The sequence below is a fragment of the Ambystoma mexicanum genome, chromosome 4q (assembly GCF_040938575.1).
Source record: "Ambystoma mexicanum isolate Mex_15411 chromosome 4q, UKY_AmexF1_1, whole genome shotgun sequence".
NCBI classification, from domain to species: Eukaryota; Metazoa; Chordata; class Amphibia; order Caudata; family Ambystomatidae; genus Ambystoma; species Ambystoma mexicanum.
This window is the reverse complement of record NC_090928.1, coordinates 69,164,425-69,186,194: the sequence shown is the minus strand read 5'-3', so window position 1 is coordinate 69,186,194 and position 21,770 is coordinate 69,164,425. Positions and strand designations below refer to the sequence as shown.

Here is a 21,770-nt window from a genome sequence, read left to right as displayed (position 1 = left end):
AGGCTTCTTAGCTCACGCACAGTTGTGGGGTCTTTCAGTTTTAGGAGTGCTTCCACTTTCTTCTCCTGGGGACAGAGATCTTCAGGAGTTATTTCATGTCCCAAGAAGTTGACACGGGTCCTGCACCACTGTGCCTTTTGGAAGGACAGTTTTGCTCCGGCAACCCTCAACTGGGTCAGAACATAACGGATTTCCGCTATGTGTTCCTCCACAGTTGAGCCTTTTATCACGACATCATCCGCATAGACTAGGTTACCCCTTTCACCCAAGTCGGGCATGGCCTTATGTCGGAAGATGTTGAATTTGTTGCCGGAGTTTATGTATCCGGAGGGAGTCTGGGTCCGCGTGTACTGCTGCCCCCCGAAGCTTGTATTGGTCCTCCCTACTGACAGGCACGGTCCAGTACCCATTGATCAGGTCAATGGCAGTGTATGCCTTTGACCCCTGGATCCAGGCCTTGGTCAATGTACGGGAGAGGCCATCGGGACATGTGGACCAGTTTATTTAGCTCCCTACGGTCAGCACAGAGTCTCCACTGGCTGTTTTGTTTTAAATTCCCTAGCCCCAGATTATTAAAGGTGCTGTGGACTGGACAAATTATCCCACGGGACTCAAGGTTTTTGATTATTTCTGTCAGGGACCCTATGGATGCGATAGGTAAGCGATATTGCTTCACTAACACCAGAGTCACTCCAGGGTCCGTGGGAATTGTTGTAGTATGGATCTCGGTGCAACCACAGTCGTACAAGTCCACAGCACAGATATCTTGAAAATCTAAGAACACCTGTTTCAACTTTTGCTTTTGCTCTGGAGTCTCACAGGCATCAGCTAGGTTGTCTCGCTCTTCAACCATTTGCCTGAAGCCTGGAAAGCCTTCCGGTTTTGCTATCTCAGCGGCCTCCTCCAGCTGGGTGGAGAGGTCTCTGGTTAGAGTATTGACCTGGATAGAGGGTTTCAGATAGGAGAGGCAGTCATTGTGGACCTGGACTATCACCTCATCCTGCTTGATGTCACAGGTCACCTAAGGACAGGAAGAGTACACCAGGAAATTCCCCCCTTGCCAGGTGAAGATCCTGTCTGGTGGTAAGTCATTGTCACTGTTATTGTCAAAACAGTCATTGGGGATTGGCCCTATCAGTTAATTTCCTAGATCCTAGGTCCATAATTTCCTAGATCCATGGAAAAATGATGGTCACCAACCGCCATTCCAATGATGGTGTCTGCTCCCAGAGTGATACTCCTGAGGTTGCTGTTATCCACCACTATTGGAATGGTGTTGCATTCTACATTGACCAGTGGTGTTGGGTTCAACCACAACGCCTGCTGTTGGAGATAGGCATTGAGGTGTACATATGCGTCAGGATTTTGCAGTTTCTGTCCTCTTTTAATTTTTAAACCAAGTGGGAATTGTCGGGTCCGTCCTGGGATGGTGACCTCCTCTCCAATTTGAACTTCAACTGCATGCGGCAGCAATTGGGCTGACTGAAATGCTTTTTCTGAATCATCAAAGGCCATGGGATTGCCCCCTAGTCGGGACCAGGCTTTGCAATTGATCAGGTCCAAATTAATGGCAGATCGATTGAGAATGTCACTGCCTAAATAGAATGCAGCAGGGTCATCTCGCAACACCCAACAATTATGTTCAATGCTTTTGTTTCCTATATACATTTTAAGCATACACCTGCTAGGCAGGAGATGTTTGGAATTGGGAGTTTCCAGGCCCATTTCCCACTTATCGATCAATTTAAATGTGGGAATGGCTTGATCTTTTGGGAGATTTCGGAACATGGCTTCGCTGATGAAGCTCTTTCCGTTGTTCACGCACACTCGGGCGAGAACAGACTCCTTCCCCTCATTTAACTGAATAGGGATGAACAACTCTTCTCTAATTTTCTGAATATCAGCTAAACTTTGAGCTGGTTTCTCATCACTTTTGGCTATAGAATTGGGATTTTCAGATTGTGAATCAGTATAAAATGTCAAAGGTTGATTTTCAGGAATGGAGAGGAGTTCCCATTACCAGTTTGTTGTCCTACAGCAATTACTGTCACGTCAGGTATTTCATTGTTCTGGAAATGAAACTCAGTATGATCAGGTTTTTGTTCAACCATGTGGCATGTGCCATTTAAACTAACATGGTTGACACTCTCTTTTAATTTTATTGGCCTGATAGTCTGAGTCCAGAGGACCTTGTTCACACAGTCTATTAGGGCAGACAACCTGTACAGGATTTCATTCTCTAGTATGCAGGGAGTTCCCTCTGGAGTCAAGACTATGACCAGGTTTTTTCACTTTGTGTCGCCCAATTTTTATTTCCAAATCCGCTCTCCCCTCGGCAGGAATTTCATTCCAGTCGAAGCTCTGGAGTTGTCCAGGAAGAGGGGTGAGAGGGATCTGGTATCTCTCTCCCCTTCCTGAATTTACCTTCTCAAAGGCCCTTTTTGACAGAAGAGTGGCTTGGGATCCAGTGTCCCCTAGTGCTGAAAATGCACATTGCCCTTGCACTTTATGCCTCGGGGCATAAAATCTACCCTACTTCTCCTCAAGCGGACAAAGGTAATGTGCATTTTGGGCAAGCTGGGTGGTCAATTTCTTTATTTTAGGCTCTGACACAGTGGAGTTTTGGACAATTTTCTGTGCCAGAGTCTGGGGATCTGTAATGAAAATGTGGGATCCCGAAATAGTGGAAATTTGTTTCCCTTAGCTCTGTGCTACCCCCACTTACCTGGTGGCAGTCACTACAACCAATTTGTGGGGAGGATCCCTCCATTACTATTTTCTTCTCAGGATGACAATTCTGGGGTTCAGGGATGTGTGACTCTGAATCAGTCCCCACGCCCATCCAGTCTTCATTTAGATCTCTTGGGACCCATTTTTCTTTGGGAGGAGTTCCCCTGTCCCGGAAGGAGAAGATTTTTTTCCCAGAATCTTCTAAAGGATTCTTCCCCTTCAAATTGGAGGACACTAACCTCCTCCACAAAATGGGCCTTTTTACTGCCTTTATTTCTCCTACCCACCCACTGTTCCCTGGGTTGCATTTTTTTCAGGGGCAAGAGATTTTTGTTCTGGTTCCAGGGTGTCCAGGGGCTTTCCATGGGTGAGGAAGGAAGCTTCCTCTAGGGCTTTACAACCCCCTCCCCGCTGTGTCTCCTCCTCTGGAACCGGTGAGTTGTTGGGGTCTCTCCCTGTCATTGTTCTGGGGTGCCAGCCCCTTGGTTTGAGGGGTTCTGAGCTGCCATCTTCACCTGAGGGTTCTGTTGAGCCCTCAACATGCGACCCAGATCCTGGGAAAGGTTCTGGACCTGGTGCTCCAGTTGGGACACCTGTTTCGGCTGGTACGGGGGTCTCTGTTCAAATCTAGGTGGTTCACGGGAAGGGTAACTATCCCTTCTCCCGGAAAACCCTGGATATTGTGGAGTTTGGTAACCCTCCACCCTTGGCCTCCCCTCTCCCGGATTGGGTAGTCTGGGCTCCTGAAAGCAGGGAAAAAAAGGAGGGTTGTCCTGCAGGTTGGGGTTTTGTGGATACCGGGAAAGAAACTTAACCCAGCATTTGGGGGATAACTTCCCTCCTGCCGGAAGTTAGGAGGGAAGTTTCCCGGGGTAGTACTTACCTGATTAGGGTGCCCCCTTGGGCTGGGGGAGTCCATACATACCCCAAGATAGGTTGGTTGCCCTTGTATGTGGGACTTATATAATCAGGAGAGTTAGAGGTCCCATTGGTGGGATTGTCTCCTGTTTGTGATTGGCCTGAAGGCCTTCTGGGTCTCTGATTTTGCTGGTTTGGGATTGGTGCATTTTTAGGCTCCCCATTTCTAGGTCCAAAATGGGGGCAACCTTCACATCCGCCACCTCAGCAGAAGCAAGGTTGTTGGCTGGTTTGGGGTTTTTGGTCTGATATTTATTTTCTGAAGGTTTTTGGACTTCATAAATGCGGGTCGCCTGCTCTATTACCCAGTCCAAAGATCTTTTATCATGGAAATCCCTCACCAGCTGGGTCATGATATAGTTTGGGAGCACATGAAAGGATGTAGTTATAATCTCCCTGCTATCCGTGCGCACCCTGTTAGTGGTTTGTGCAAAGGCGCATTTTAGCTCCTGCACAAATTCTTGTGGGGCCTGATCTTCCCCGCACTGCGAATTGTAGGCTGCTTTGCGAGCCTCTTGGGGGTTTCTGTGGGCAGAAAAGTGTTTCAAGATGGCTGCCCTGTAGGTGGACCATCTTGAATGGTTCTGATCCTCCAGTCCAGCAAAGAATCTGAGTACTCTGGAGAGAACGTCCACTTAGCATACTCTATGCAGTTCTGGTTGTCTTTAAGGTGAAAATTGTCCATCATTTGCTCATAGAGTTCTAAATGATCCCAGACAGAATATTTTGCGTTTTTGTGTTATTTGGTTATGAAATCCCTAATGACCTTAATCTGCCTAATGGGGTCTTTCGCTATAACTCTCTTTAGTTTATCTGCCTTCTTTGGCCTTGTCACCCGAGTCCACTTGCCCTCAGACTCAGAGGCGCTACTGTTGGAGGACCCCTCCTGATCCTCTAGGCGCTCCCTGATTCTTTGAGCTTGGGAGGGACTCACAGAATGGTGGGAACTAGTTTCTACTCCCCTGTGGCACACAGGAGTGTAGCCTTCTGACTCCTCCCTGCTTCCAGGGTTGGCGGAGGATCCCCCCACTGCCCTGATTGGGTGGAGGTCTTCAAAATGCTCTTTTTGGGGTTCATTTCATTCGGGTTTTCTACAAATTGAACCAACTGGTGCCTTGGAATGTAGTATTTCTGCAGATCTAATTCCCTGACTTTCCCCTCATAGGAGACTTCCTCGTCAGAGACATCAGCCTTAATGTTTTGGTATCTATATAGGGATGCCCGTCCATCAATTTCTGGGGGGCGCTGACATGTCATCTCCATCATGCTAGGCCTATTTAATTCTGATGGACTCATGGTTTCTGGCTCATGTGAACCGGTAGCCATGAAGTCAGCAGTGCACAAAGGGTTAAATGGGTTTGAGTCCCTTAGTACAGAGGTCATCATACTATGATCAGGGGTTGCCCTGTCCCTCTCTACCTGTTCGGGGTCCCTTCAGTTTGTATAAGATCTAGGATACTCTTTATCCAACTACACTAGTTTTTCCTTCTCAGCCCCATCTATTGATAATAGGCAAAGATCTGAGCCTTTTGCTCAGCTATCAGAGCTTTACTGGCCTCTATGACACGCTCTTGAGCTGCCACTTGCTTGTGGAACCCATCCTTCTTCTCACTGAGGGCCTCATTATCTCTTTGGGCTGGCTGTATAGTTTGGGAACATTGAGCCAATTTTTGTTGCAGGAGACTCACTTCCTGAGTTTGTGCATTTTTTGGTTTGAGTGTTCTCTTCCAGAGCACCTTCTACCCGTCTGGCCTTCTCCAGTAACTTTCCATATTCTGTTTTTAGTTCATTTAATTGTTGGAGGCCCAACTCACTTTCTTGTAAATATGTTTTTAAATTACTTACTTCCTTACATAGGGCATCTTTTTCCTCATTAAGGGTGCCTCTCTGTTCCGCCAGGTCATCCCTTTGTTGCTTGATGGCATTTAGTTTTTGGCATTCTTGATCAAAGCCAGTCTGGAGGTGAAGCTCTCTATTTATTAATTCCTTACTCTCCTCTTCCATTTTTTTAACCTGGTCTTGTAAAGTGACTATTTGCTCTGTGCTGACGTTATTGTATCTCACTTGTTGTTTTTATTTCAGGTGCATCTCTTCCAAATAGTCAACCTTTTCTTGACACTCCATTCTTAAGGCATTTAATTGGGCTTCTTGGTCTACATTATTCTGCTGTCCTCTTTTAATGTTTTTATATAATTCCCAGATTCTGCCTCAGAATCTTGGCTCTTTTGCAAGTTTTGTTCCGCTAATTTTATTTCAGTCTGAATTTTAGTTTAGACTTCAGATTGATTTTGCGCAAGAGTTGAATTTTCTTCATGCTTTTCCCACATCACTCCCATATGGAGATACATGTAAGCCGCGATTCTTACAATTTTACTCTGCTCGTCTTTAATTTTCGGAGTCATGTATAACTCGCTCAAAGCTTGATGCAATAGGCCACCGTCCTGCCGCATGTCCATCTTTATGGCAGTGACCTGTTGTATCATTTCTTCTAGCCAGACTTTTTCATCTTGCTCTGGCCATTCCCCTCTGACAAATAACTTGTGCAGAAGGTGCTCCCTGGCCATATTGATCTCTATTGTGGTAATTTTGGAAATGTTCTTTCTTTATGTAAGGGTAATCTGTATTCTATTGCTTTTGTCTATTTTGGGGTTGATTTAGTTTTAATTTTATACACAGGCCTGGTACTTAGGATGTTCGTTTTGGGGAGGCGCTTCTACAGTGTAACCCAGTATTCCAACTACATAAATATCACTACCTTGCAGGTTAGTCTGCAGTGTTAAACTGCCACGGGTGGCAACCAAAACCCAAACCCCAGCTGCAAGCCCCCAAGTTTGTTAAGGATTTCAATTGGGTGACACACCTTGGTTTTAGCCTAGTATGTAGCGCACAATTAGAATGCTTTCTCTTTATATTCTATGAATTCAATTTGAGATGGCACACAACCCGTTACACAGCCCCTTTTTCAAATATCCTGGGTCACAATGGACCAGGAACCAGGCCGGTTGGTGTGAATGCAATATTTATTTATTTTAAAAATTCAAAGGAAACCATACACATTTTAATACTGGGCAGCAATCACCAATTGGGTTATAATTACAATGGAAACTGAAACAATACACTTGGTTAACCTTCTGCAAGAACATATACAAAGCACCAATGAATAGGAGCACTTTTTCTCTTTGGGTAGATAGCACCTGAGTTAAGATTTCCCCCTGCAATGCTCTCCCAAACCCCTGGGAATCGGATTTGGAGTGGACAGAAGGAAGCAGAAGGGAGTCAGGGATATTGTGTACCAAACAGAATCAAATTCTGACCTTCCCTCATAAAATAAGTGGCAAAAAATGTGCCCTTTGCAATGGCACAAAATGACACTCGGAAATTGACAAATAAATAATTAATGTGTGGTTAAATCTCTGAGGCAAATATGATTTCTCACGATAGCAGGACACTAGCAATCACAAGGCAAGTTCTCAACAAAAGGCATACAGTTCAATAACAAGTTGAAAGTAAGAACACGATGCAGCTGAATCACACATTGCAAAGTTGCATTTTACATGGTTGCAGATTTAAATGTAACAAACGGTTTTTATGAAAAACGGGTCAAATACTCGGATTTGGAATGCGGTTATTGGGCTGGGGAATAGATGTATATCACAGGGACAACATAAGAGTGAAAGGATGGTTGTAGCTGAATATTTGAATGAGATTTGTAAGATCCAAGGAGGTTCAATGTTGGCAAAATGAAGCCGTGAAAGAGTAAAAATCGGCTGTGAAAGTAAGACAGATTTTACTTAAACTAGATTATTAAGACTATATTGTTAAAGAAAGACACAGTAGGATCCCAGGTTAATTTGCAACTTAACCCTTTCACCCCGCGTTCAGATGTATATGGGAATTAATTTCAATTATTCTAAATATCGCTATGGAGTTAAAAGATGGGGTGAATGAAGGAATGGCGCTAACACTAGGAAATCACAGACAAGATGCACAAAGAATTCTGACAGAAGGACAAATTACCAAGGCATGGATAGGATGGCTTAGAGAGTGGAATAAAGATAAAAGGGTCAGAATGGGTAGGCTACGTGTTTCTATGGGATGGGAAATACTCACAGTCCACGCTTGAGTTTTGGGATTTTGGAAATGTCAACCAGGTGTGCTCATCGCACAGCTGGCGCCCCTTACAGCAAACAGCAGGGCAATTCCGGTCACTGGATGGCACGGGAACCACAGATTTTCCCCTGGCTAATGGGATTTTAGTGGGATTTCTAGATCAAGGCCTGCTGGGATGGGTTAGAGCTATGCTTTGGCCTGGCAGTGGAATCTGGAATCTGGCAAGATGGATTTAGAAGATCAGGAATGCAGGCACTGGAAATTCAGGAGAGAGTCTGTCTAGACTCCTGTCAGCCACCATTTATGTAAAGCATGGTGACATCACAGGATTATATGGTAGTGCAGGCTTAGCTGAGTACCCCCCTAAACAACTGGATTGATCAGGGCTGATTGTTCCCGCCGTCTTGTTAACTGATTGGACTCTTAGAGACATGAAATCAGCTTTATGATGTGGGGTTACTATGTACAGAACCTCCCACAGTTAATTTTGCCACAACCCAGTTTTGACATGAATGGCACATTTTTACAGTTGTGGCATCTTAACAAATCACATGGGCAGATTACACATTTTAGGTAAAGTATGGCAGTCCAATTCTCACAGTTGTAGGACCTTGTTTCATCCATTTAACAATTTTTCATTGTTTTCAGTGAGAAATATTCGACCTAAAATTCTATAACTCTATACATGTGTATAGATTATTATTAGGTATATCAGTATTGAATTTCACAATGGCATCATGTACACTTTCCTCAGATTGTCCACTTCTCTGCCATTTCTGTTTCCAACATGTCAGTGAAAGCTACCACTTCTTAAACTAAAAAACACAAAATTACATTTACACTGTTAACTTTTTACGTTTTTGCAAAGACATGTTGCAAAGATAAAAGTCTTAAAATGTTATTAATAACATCGTCTTTGGAAAGAAATAGAGCGTGCCTTTGTCCTTCACTTGGCCCATTTTCTCTCAGCTACCACCAACTGTCATTTCAGCCCAGGGTGGGATGGGGGTTTCCCAGTTTGATTGAATGTTTATTGCCTCTTCTCTATTTCACAGGTGGGTGTCCCAGAATTTCTATTGTAAGAGGCCTTAGTCCAGATAAAAGTCTGCCAAGGTAGCAATTATCACCTATGTGTGCCCTAGAATCTACTGTGTGGGGCCATCTGTTGCTAGCAACCCCCAAGCCGAAACCTGTTTGGGGCTGATTTCCCCCATGTAGCCAATGCAATTTAAATCCTTATTTTATTTATTTTTGTTCTGAATCAGAAGAAATCCTGTTGAATAAAACCTCCCATATATGTTTCACAGCACAAACCCCTTTGCATTGCTAGATAAGGGCAGGGCCTTATCCAACAAACACTTTTAAACAGGTATTTTTCTTATTTTCAAAAGTACATTTAAACAGGTGGTGAATGCTGGCATTTTCCTTTCAAATTCGGTTTTCTCTTCCTTTTGAATTTCCCACATGGTTCTGCCCTCCTAGTTAGTTTCTCTCATAAAGCAATCTGTTTAAGACACAGGTCCACTGAAATTGACCTGTGCGCAGAGAGCTAGGATTTGTTTTAAAGCAGTGATTTTTGATATTTTGTAGGCCAAAAGTCACTTTTTTTTCGTGCAGCTGAAAGTAAAGCTTTTGTTGATTTCTCAGATTTGGCTGACACAGCCTGTCATACAGCGATCATGTTCTATTTTGCTGGAGCACAATCTGGATATGGATAGAGTCTTTTTGATAAAAACAATGTGATGTGGAATAGTTGAAAATAGCATCAGGGCAACATCCTTTTCAGTGTAAAATATTCCCTTTTCAATGGGAACTTTTTGCAAGCAGCAGAGGAGTGATGCTTTGATTCGCCTCATTTGGGTGCACCCAAGAACACACTGGCACCTTTCTTGGTGTGCCCCTTGTTCCAACTCATCCAATAGGGGATTGGCAAGATGGTGCAACCATCCTTTTGTCACTGCAAAATGCAGTTTTGATGCATTGGTGCTCCAATGAGCCAGCACAGCCATTTTGCTGTTGACTGCAAAAGCGCAGCTTGGTTATGAATGGGAATTTGGCTGAGTGGGTCAATGTGGCCCACATCCCGCACTTCCAGTGCATGTCTGTCTACTGATCTTGTATTAGGTACCGCCAATTTAATAGCAGGGCATTGTTAACTAAAGAGGGGATTTTTTTTCTACGGACCGAGGTTTTCGCCAAATACCTGTTTATGGTATTTGTGTACATGAGGAGAGACCTCACAAGTATCCCTTGCCAAGTCCGTAAGGCAACTTCTCCTGTTCTCCTGAGAAGCCATCCAGCAGGGTTCAGCGCCGGCGTGTCACGCGCCTGAAAGTAAATAAGAAGGGAAATGGACTACAACTCCTCTGAGAATTGTAGTTCACAAGCGGCATACGTGCTTCAAAAGGGAAGGACCCCGGGAGCAATGGCAATGGAAAATGCGTATTAAATAGAGTCGGCTGTCAGGACGGTAAAGTGCAATGTGCAATACATTCTATAATAATGTAATTTCAAATCTTGGCAGTTTTGGAACAAGTAATATACATGGTAAAAATATAGTCAGGGATACTTACTACAATGCAAAAAACACAATAACTACAAAGTACAACATCTAGATAAGGGCTGCAATTAGAAATGAGCGGCCAGTGCAAAAGACAGGGTTTTTATACTAGCAAAGACTTGCTAGTCCCTGATGCGCTGAGGCGCCTGTAAGGTAATAAGAAGGGAAATGGACTACAACTCTACTGGGTGTTGTAGTTCACAAGCTGGGTGCGTGCTTCAACAGGGAAGGACTGTTTGAGGAGGGTATTTCCCCCATACAGGTGGGATAGGACCAGTGCTTGGTCAGTGGATCTAAAGAAGTCTGGAAGTAGGAAAGGCTTGACTTTCCACAGGAGGGAGAGGTGATTCTAAGTTGTCTGAGTTATATTAGCTTCATGTGTCTTGAAGGAGAGGTGTTTGTCAATATAGCACCCGAGTGACTTCACGCAGGATTTGAGATTGGGTGTGAAGCCCTCAGAGTTCATGGTTGATAGGCAGGCCTGTGTCTCTGGGCGCTCAGTGTTGTTGGTGAGAAGTAGTAATTCGTTCTTGGAGTGGTTGAGCTTCAAGTATGCACTGGACATCCAACACTGCATCAGCGAGAGGCAGGTTTTGACCCTTTGGATGTCCTTGATGAAGTCGATCTCGAGGTATAGCTGTGTGCCATCGGCGTATTGGAGGATGTGGATGTTAAGTGTGGCTAGGAGGGCTCCCAGCAGCTCCTTGTGTGGATTGAAGATTACAAGGGAGAGGATGGCACCCTACCGGAATGCACAGGTGATGGGTAGCATTAGTGATCTAGACGAGTCCATCTGAACAAACTGATTGATGGCCCTTGGAGTGGTAAGACTTGTCTGTGATAATTTGCCTCTCGGACAATTTTTAAGACTAAAAAGGAACAGCACAAAGAGAGCAGACTATCAGCTGGAAGTCAAAAAAATTGAACATAGCCTCAAATTGAGACGTTACCCACAGAAAGTCACCAACGAAGCGAGTAAACGAGCAAAGAATAATGATCGAGGAGCCCTCCTAGAATACAAAGAATAGAGAGGGAGGAAAGATAAAACAAAACAATTGGTATTTGTGAATACATATAGTCATCTGTCAAATGGAATCAAGAAAATCATTGCAAAATATTAGAAAAAAGTGAACCGATTGCAAAACCAATCATTGCATTCAAAAGAAGTCAGAACGTGAAAGAATGGATCACACGGAACGATGTGAGCCAGAGACCGGTGAAAACAAATAGCATTCCACAACAATAGGGACTCCAAGAAGTGCTAGGCCATACCCCTTGCGGACAATGTACTTGTTGCCCATTGACTTTTAAGAGCACATCAGTAGACATTGGACTGGCAACTCAATGGCAACAAAAAACTTTCACTAACTGCAATTTGAACATGGTCATCTATGCCATATGGTGTCCCTGTAAAAAAATCTACGTAGGTAAAATGGAAAGGAAAATAAAATTCCGCATTGGTGAACATCGCAGCTGTATTAAAAACCGCACGCGGAACGCGCCGCTGGTAGAGCACTGGATGGAGGCAGCACATACACTGGACGAATTGTGCTGGACCATACTATATAAACAAAAAACAAGCATGGATAGCAACAAAGACAAAAAGACCATGTTAAGGATGGAACAACAAATGATATTTTTGATAAACAGTATGCACACAGGCCTCAGCGTAAAAATCGACTGGAGGGCTTAAATATTGAGCCCCGATCGGATAAAACCATCTGGACTACTTTTGAGAATACTGAAACAGTGTGGGAACTGTATACCATGAAAAAAAGAAAAAAGAACAGAGTGGAGGCCAGATAATGATTCCAATATAGTGACCGCAAATAACAAACATTAAATCAACAATAGCTAGGAAGGTACATGATGGAGATAAAAGTTATTCCACGGCAGTGGACACTTACCATCAACTCTAACCAGAGTAAGAAGCCACAGCGTTACCAGGAAGACGGCATTTGGAAAACTACGCATGCGAATGCCGATCACGAAGAGTGCACGATTAAATCACAAAGATGGCTAATACATCACATTGAGCAATAGTATATTCCACACTAGTAGATTTAGACTTTTCTAACTTGCCCATAAGAAGAAATGGAATCATCAACAACGATGTTGCCAAGGTGATGAGATTTACACCACTACGCATGCGCAGACATGACGAAGTCAGGAAGAGTAAAAATATAAACCAATAGAAATCCACCCCGGAAATCAGGAAGAGCTTAAATATAAACCAATGGAAATTCACCCTGGATGTGGATGTCGGCCAGAAGCGCAGAGACCACTCGGAGTGACGAAAGCACTATGCGATTGTAAATCCACTCCAGCCCATAGACGGTAAGATCAATCACCGGGGGTAGAAAATAAATGTGGAAATAGCCTTAATTCATGGGAGATACACACGGACGATAGCAACGCAAACCGAGCCACCCAATAAAGATATACATGTGCCCCTGCCACCGGCCTGACTTTCTTGTCCTCACCCTTGCAGGCAGTAACTGGCCCAACGCAACCACCACAACAGACGTTACCAGGACGTTGCTTTAAATCCCCCCTCCAGTCGGCTAAGGCAACTACAAACGTAGAAGACCTCTTTATGAGGTACAAGCCATACGACTTCAGAAATATGTCTTAGATAGCATCTTTAGACATCACAGGTAGTGAAAATGTCTATATTTTTTTTCCACCACTAGACTGACTGACCAACATTTGCGAGTTGGTCGAGAACATTAAACTTGTAAGAAACTAAGAAACTAGTACATATAATAAAGCAATAGGCTAGATATCATATATGGTGAATTTAAAAATATAAATAAAAACACAAACATGGTGTATGTTGGTGCCAACTGAGAATATCTGCCCCCGTGGCATTCTAATTACAGGGACAGACAAGCTGTATGAATAGTCCGAACCCCTTGAAAAACAACCAGAATTATAGTGGTGGGTAAATATTAAGAAATAACTAATAGCCCTGTATGAGAACCTAACAGGGCAGCGATATAGTGATATTGTATTGTATTGCGTTGTATTTGGTTATTTATATAACGCTCTTTCCCCACTTGTCTGGTCTCAATGCGCTTTATTCGATTGGAACGCCCTTGGTGACCATAGTCAGTGTGGTGGAAAATTCTAAGGAGTTTAGTTTAGGAGATGCATGTGTGCATGTTGCTGGTCTAGGGCTTGGGCGGCTGGCAAGGCTCGATAAGCAGCCAAAAGAGAGGCCAGGCACGTGGGTGGGTGCTGTAGAGGATTTGCGATCGATTGCTATTTTTGAGGGAATCAATTTGCTATACCGTGTTCTTTTCGGATGGTATTCGCTGTATGCTAGTGCCAGAGGTGTTGAGGTACGTAAGGTGTTTCAGTCTGGATGGCTATGTTTGGTGCTTGACTGGATGAGCATAGCCGTAGCAGCATTCTACCATGTATGGATGTTTGGCCATGCATGTGGCCTGTGTCCACACTGGTGGTGTGAGGTATACATACTGTAAGCTTCGAGATTGTTTGGCTGTGGCAAATTTTGTCCATTGCAGCAGAGGAACAGGGATAGATTTGAGAATCCCATACCTTTGGGGGAGCCTAGGATTTAAATACATTTTGTTTACAGTATAAGGCATTTATTGGTGGATAGGATTATCTTAAGGAATCCTGTATGGAGGGTTTCCCAATAAAATTTGGGTAAAGAGGCTACACCTAGAACTGAGAATCCTGCATACTCGGAGAGAGACCTCAGTATCACAATGGAGTATGTTTATCCATGTGATAAGCAAAGATGGAGGCTACACTCAGACCTGAAGATCCTGCGTAGTAGTGAGAGGTGCCCATGTCCCGCGATGCAGTAGTTTCCAACATATGATAAATGAGGATGGAGTTTACACCTACATCCGAGAGTCCTGTATAGTGGGGGAGAGGTGCAGGCTTCACAACGCAGTAGGTCCGACCATGAAATAATTAGAGATGGAGGCTACACCTGAATTTGAAAATCCTATATAGTGGGGTGAGAGAGAGGCCCAGGTCTCACAATGCATTTGTTTCTGCCTAATATTAAACAGTGGATGGGGGCTAAACCTAGATTGGAGAGACCTGTATAGTGGGAGAGAGGCCTATGTTTCATAGAGCAGTAGTTATCACCATGTAATAAACAAAGAAGGGGGATACACCTAGATTAGAGAGTCCTGTATAGTGGGAGAGAGGCCTAGGTTTCACAATGCAGTAAGCGTATTGTATAATAAAAAAAGATGGAGGCTACACCTAGATTTGAGAATCTTGTATGTTGGGAGAGATGGAATGCAGTAGGTTTCCATAATATAACAGACAAAGATGGTTTGTTATAGCTAAAATGTGTAGTGGGAGATTGCTAACATTGGGAATTCACTAATTGACCAATGCAGATTAACATTCACAGTGATTCCTTAGTGATGGGCATGTGCTATCCTGGGCTACTTATCTAATTATTTGTGGTCTCTATTGTGGATGGATCTGGTGGGCGTGGGGGTGGTGACAGTGTTGCAGGTGAGCCACAGCGAAAGCTGCTGTCTTTCCTGGAGTGCTTGTAGGGTGGGAGTGTTGTTGTGGGTGGGTTGATAGTGTTTCAGGTGTGCCACAATGAAGGTTGCTGGCTTACCTGGTGTACTTGGCGGGTGGTAGTATTGTTGTGCAATTGGTGGTGGTGTGTCAGGTGAAAACGCTGCAAGAGCTGCTGGCCCCTGTGTTGTGATTGATGCAGGGGAGTTTTAGTGGTGTATTCTCGGGGTGCAATGGATTAGGAGAGTATTGGGAAAAGACAGGTTTTAAGGGCCTTGCTGAATTTCAGATGGTTCTCAGTGTTGCAAATGTGTAGCAGGAGGGAATTCCAGATGATTGGCACTTGGACGGAGAAGGAGGAACTGCCAAGCCTTGTGCAGTGGTGGAGTGGGATCACTAGGCAAAATGCTGTGCGAGATTTGAGGTTCCTGGAAGGTTGGTGGAGGACAATTGTGTCTCAGAGGAATTCTGGGCCGCTGTTGTGTGCCGAGCAGTGGGTGATACACATGGCTTTAAAGGTGGTGCGTCGAGGTATAGGGAGCCACTGCAAGACTCTCAGGATAGGGCTGATGTGTTCTCTGGCGTGCAAGTTAATGAGCAGGTGTGCTGCTGCATTTTGGATTCTTTGGATTTCCTTAGTTGGGATGCTGGGGCTCCTAGGTAGAGGCAGTTGGTGCAGTCTAGGCGGGACAGGATGATGGAATTGATGGCCAAGAAATGGTGGGGATAGGTGCGGTAGGGGAAAATCCGCCTGAGAATCCGTAAGTGTTAGAAGCAGGTTTTGGATACACTGGTGGTGTGTTGGGTGAGGGATAAATCTAAATCCAACTGGCATCCAAGGTTTTTTACCACGTTAGAGGGGGCCAGTGTTTGTCCTAGTGGTTTGGGCCACGGGTTTGTTTGGGGGAGGAGTGTTGTTTTCCCGCAGACTAGGACTTTGTTTTTTTCCGGGTTGAGAATGAGGTGGTTGGTCGTCATACAGTGGTCAATGTCAGAGAGGTACGATGACAGGTCCGGGCTGCCTGAGCCTTCAGAATTTGGGATTTTGAGGATGATCTGGGTCTCATCTGCGTAGTTGTAGGAGGTAAGGTTGTATGAGTGGATGATTGCGGGAATGGGTTGTATGTCTGCCACTTCAGGTTCAACACAGAAGAAAAGAAACAACTTCCTGCCCAAAAACAGAAGACTAATTAACCTTCTGTCTTTTAGATAAAAACAACTTTAGGTTATTTTGGTCCTGAAGAAAGCAGTTACACTATTGTATAGTGTCAGGTTTTTTTTAGTAGACCAGTAGTAGGTGGAAAGCAGTGAGCCAGATTAGGACTAGCTCCTTATCTATCTTCTTTCCTAGCTAGGCAGCACATCAGCGCCAGCTAAGATTTGAAGACCATTCGGGACAGGGATGGATAAACTTTCTAATAAGGGAGATTTGGCGAGCTGCAGCCCACTTATCAAACAGAAGTTACAAATAGAACCTCCATAAACTTCCACCTTGCATGATAGGATCTGAACCATCAAATTAAATATAAGTAAAGGTTGGGGCATATTCTTTAGTTAGAAGAAGACATCTACGGAAACTCATAATACAATTCCAGCACTTGAGGGGTTATGGTTGATTTGTAGGAGCACATTCACATAGAATTGATAATCAACAGCATTTTATAATACTGGTCCACACCTAAAGAATCAGACCCATTTCTATTTCTGTTAGTTTCATGCCTCTACAAGAGGTAAATCAAAATGATGGCATGAAAGACACAAAGCCACATAAGAGGAAGGGAAGGTGTGGCAGGACTAGAAGACAGATCACACACAACACAAAGCACAACAAAGGGTACAAGAAGAGGAAGGTTAAGGGTGGATACCCAAATTAAAAGGGGAGTGGGGAACCAAAAGAGAGATTACAATCACCCAGTTGCACATTGAGAAAGTGAAACGACTTTAGCAAAGAATATGGTTAAGACATTTCGGAAATACGTAAAAGTTGGAACAGGGGCATAATGTTGCACCCGGAACCGCGCCATGGATTGAAACTATTGCCAAACCTTAGAGCAGATGGGTTAGATACATAGCTATTTCTTAGAATATCACCATCAAGGAGTGGGGATTCAGCAATCATATTAACTAAAGTTGGCAACCAAATATTGTGTTGGTCTGATAAGCATAGTACTGAACCATGGTTAATTTAAAAAAAAAAGCCAACAGCATGAGAAGAATTTAATGGTGGACAATTTGTATGACCCAAAATCGGATGAATCATCATTCATGTAAGCATTGATTGTAATGCTGGTTGCATCTCCCTCACGCATATAGAATAAGAGGTGATTTCAATATAGCATTAGACCCAATTCAAGACCGCAAACTAAAATATTAGCAATTAACAATGAGGAAATCCAGGGAAAGCGTAAAGAGATGAGGAAAACGCTCAACCTGCTGAAAGCCACCAACATCAAGATATCCCAGGGCACATCTTCTACTCATATAACATACATCTGTCTCCATACTAGACAATATCATCACCCCTAGCAAAAGGGCACCCTTAAAGAAAATAAGCATTTCCCCTGATTTATTAAATATCACTCTGCCTTAGTAGAAACATCATTGGGCCTAGGTATTCATCAACAACAGGGAAGTTTAAATAGGATTAATGTGCTACAATTAACAGACTTTAGAGATCAAATTTCAGAAGCACTCAAAACATGCTGGCTGAGTCTCTGGGATTCTTTTAAAGCCGTATTCTATTTGCAGATTAAAAGCTATGGTTTAGCAAAACAATTAGCAAACAGAAGAGATCTTAACCATAACAACCCTTTAAAGAAAGCTTTTTCACTGAGGCATGCAAAGGCACAGACACACACACACATATACCTTTCTTCTTTCTTCCCAACCCCACCCACAGAATACTGGTTTGTGGTAAAACCTTAAGAATTTCAATGGTGTATAATTAGCAATTCTGCATTTGCACCAATGTGTGCATTTGTATTTAATCCAAATATTGCTTTATGTATTAAGACCTTGGTAATGTAAGTGTTCTGTTACAGCAATGTGCATATTTATACAGCAATGGTCCAATGAATGCTGTCTGTTTCACAGTGAGCTCCAGCATGATCCTGGATTGTGACCCATCACTGGTCCGTAGAAAGCGAACACAGGGCCAACATCCTGAGTGCATTCTATAAAAGGTTTATTATTTCAATTTTATGCTCCTTGGATATATTCCTCCCACTTAATAAGAGGTAAAATGTGTATTGTGGGTCGATACAAATCCTCTGCGGTGCGACTTACAACAAAGATGCCAGGATTGAGCCCTGCGGGCTTGGTCAATTCTCTTGTGTTAACTGCGTGTAGGTGCAAGTGAATTGCTCATGTGAGGTGGACTATCTTTCTGAATCTCTTTGTGAATCAGGCATGCACCACAATATCCCGCACTATACGCCACTCCCAGCATACCTAAAAAGGCACAAGTTGGAAAATGAAAACACATGTGCATGGAACTGATGATGAGAGTCTGCAAATGTATTCTACAAATACTTGCAGCTTGGAAATTAAGAACATTTAGAATTCTAGATTTGAAACCAATGCTTCAGCATCAGAATTCATTTTGCAATGAGTGCCCTGGTACACTTAAATGCAGTATCAGGAGGAACTCTAGATGCAGAATACCGAATTGATCCTATTTCACAAGCATCCCCATGGCACCCTTGGCATCAAAATGTGGGCTTTAAAGAAATTCCTAAAGGGAAGACTATGATATGATCAAATCAACCACTTAAGAGCTTTCACTGGATAAAAGCCTGAATCTTAAAATACAGGCAAGCCATCCTATGCCCACGCACCTGTACTACTCAGTACGCCAAACACATAAACCCACTCCACAACCCTGTTCTTCTATCAACAATTCAATTGCCCCAAATTGCTCCTAAGGTGGCATCAAATAAAGGAGGAATATCAAGGTATAACAAAGAAAAAGGTATTGCCACCTGGGATTCTTGAAACAAATGTATGCATGGAGGGGAAGATGATGTTTTGGTTATAACTAAATCCACATTAAATCCAAAAGTTGGATTTTTGAACAGAGTGTTAAATGGGGTCTGGTAGTTTAAATGATATCCTTGTATTTCTATAAAGTACACTAAGAGCCTCAGTCCAAAGAAGCTCATAATGATGTCGGTGGTAAATTTAAAATGCCATCAGAGGTAAAATACTGAATGTTACAGGAATTAAACAATACTGAATGACTACAATCTTCTCATTTATTTTACTGTCCTTGGTAACATTCGAATCAGTCGTTCAATTATACTCACTGGTACTAACTGTATTACTAAATGTATCCCCATCATAGTGAAACCTGAAGAACTTCAAAGTGAAAACTGTGCAGACCCTAGAGCTTAGCAACAGATGAAGGCTCTTTCCATTAAAGCAACCCAGGATTGTCAGGCAGTGACTTTCACTGGCAAATATTGTCCCGCGGTTTGGATTTCTTTGTTCGCCGCTGCAAGCCAATGAGGAACTGCTATATCAGCATTTGCATAGGGCTGTGCTGTCTCCGTCGGTATCTCTAATCAGTACTGCAGAACCGGTGGACCCAGGACAAATACTGTCCAAATTTAGCCCCTCCTGTTTCTGGTCTAAATGCTTCTTCTTTAGGGATAGAAGCCCCAGGATTCCATAGCATGCACAATTTGTCTAGTTGATCCGGGATGAGTCTGTTATAGCCAGTGAGGTGGCCACAGATATACTAAACTAGCTGGGGTACCCAGCATTTCCTGTGCCTTGATGAAGTGGTGTCTCATGTGCCCTGGAGGATGTTGCTCTTGTCCTCTTGTCAACAAGTCTTGCTTCAGTTTGTTCAGGTGTCTCATGTGTCCTGGAGGATGTTGCTCTTATCCTCTTGTCAGCAAGTATTGCTTCAGTTTGTTCTGGTGTCTCATGTGTCCTGGAGGATGTTGCTCTTATACTCATGTCAGCAAGTATTGCTTCAGTTTGTTCTGGTCTCTCATGTGTCCTGGAGGATGTTGCTCTTATACTCATGTCAGCAAGTCTTGCTTCAGTTTGCTGTGGCATCTCATTTGCCCTGGAGAAAGTTGCTCTTGTCCTGTGGTTGGCAAGTCGTGCTGCTGTTTGTTGTTGTGTTTCAGAAGCTCTTGATATTGATTTTGATTTGCATCAGATGGAGCTTTTCCAAGTGATGTTTGTTTTTTTGGGTGGCATTTTTCTGTCACTTCATGGCTTCGGCATAGTTGATAAAATATCCAAGAAAGATCGATTGAGTGGGCTCTCTTCTTGCGAATAAGCTTAAGTGAACTATAACCTTGTCATTTCCCATATTTGGAGTGGTGTGATAAAAATAATTTTATTATTTTTTTTTGTTTCCTTTAAAAATGCTTCAATAAACACCTTCAAACTGTATGCAGTAGTAACATTTTTTATAGAAATAACTGGCATATTGAACGTTTAGCTTCAGACACTTTTCAAAATATTGCCTCCTGCTAGTACCTACTGTAATAAATCGGGCTGACCATCAGTAAATAAGGGTGGCTACGGAGTACTTTTCTTGCATCCAAATATAGACTACAATCTTGCCCCAGACAAATGAGGAATCCATGCAAAATTTGGTAACAGTTGGCTCAACCGTGTGGATTTGTATAGCCGGACATGCATACACACACACATACAACATTTTTTGCACATATGATTTTGGCATCCAAACATAGACTATGATCTTGCCACGGACAAAAGAGGAATCCGTGAAAAAATGTGGCAGATGTGGGATCAACGGTGTGAATTTGTCTAGCCGGACAAACATACACACATACATACATTCAGCTTTATATATACAGATAATGATGGCAGAGGACTTTAAATAGTGATATTCACCCAAAAAATACAGATCTGCCCCAAGCTGTTCTTAACAAGTGCCAAACCCACCAGATGATGCCACACAGGGAAGTGTGTGTTGTAATACAATAGTCAAGGATTTCTTTTGTCTGGCAGGGCTTATCCTTCGCCCTGAAATTTATAAATGCCATCAATAGCAGATACTTTTTTTACCATCAGCTATATTTATGGAGCTTCAGAAAATGCAAAATATGTATTATTTTTACAACTGATCATGAGTGGTAATGCTATACCAGCAGCAACACAAATAACAATCCTGCCGCTAATGCCACCTTGAAGAACCCTAGTGACATTGTTCAATCTCTACCAAACTGCCTTGTTAAAATATTAAGTTTTGCTTGAACTTGTCTTTTAAGGTCTCATACGTTTGTCTGCCAAGTTCCTAACTGTCTTTCTTCTCACCTCTCCATCCACTAGGGGGCTTTCTGTTGAAAATGTGGAACAAAGCCATGTGTACAAAAAGAGGACGAGAAGAAGGTCGACATTTTCTACTGAAGATGACCACAAGCTCAAATATTCCTTTCACTGAAGTTTTCCGAATTATAACTGCACTTGTGCAAGACCCGTTGTGCAAAATCCAGCCTTGAAGCTCTCTACACAATACATTCCTCAGCAAGAAAAAAAACATTGTGATTTGACCGAGTGCTTCCGTATCAACACCAGCGTGACTAGCTTCAAGATTTGTATATTTGGTCAACTTTATTAAACATTAACTGATTTTATAGTAAACATACATTCTCTGCTCACCAACTGGTGTATTGACATGCGGTTGCAAAATTGAAATAAATCAATGATGTGATGGAATGTCAGCAGTGGCAGCGCTTTCTGTCTTTTATGTGCAACTCAGATTATTTGACTTTCTCTCAGAGCCAAAGTTTCTTAAACTTTAAATTGCTCCCTTGCATTGCTTTTCCTTGAAGAGGATTAGCCCTCTATCGACAGGAAAGAGACATTGCAGCAGATGTTTGCAGGCCAGTAGAAGACCTCTCTGAATCATTTTCCCAACAACTGAACTGAGAAATAAAAAAGTAAA

At 43.0% G+C, this 21,770-nt stretch overlaps 1 protein-coding gene across 1 annotated transcript in view; it reads left to right on the top strand.

Annotated features, from left to right (window-relative positions):
• Positions 1–21,541, top strand: part of C4QH6orf58 (chromosome 4q C6orf58 homolog) — a 369,601-nt gene extending 348,060 nt beyond the window's left edge. The window contains exon 6 of the mRNA XM_069607496.1: positions 21,155–21,541. Coding sequence (XP_069463597.1) covers positions 21,155–21,324 — 170 coding nt within the window. The 3' untranslated portion in view covers positions 21,325–21,541. The remainder of the gene's footprint in view (positions 1–21,154) is intronic.
• Positions 21,542–21,770: the final 229 nt, after the last annotated feature.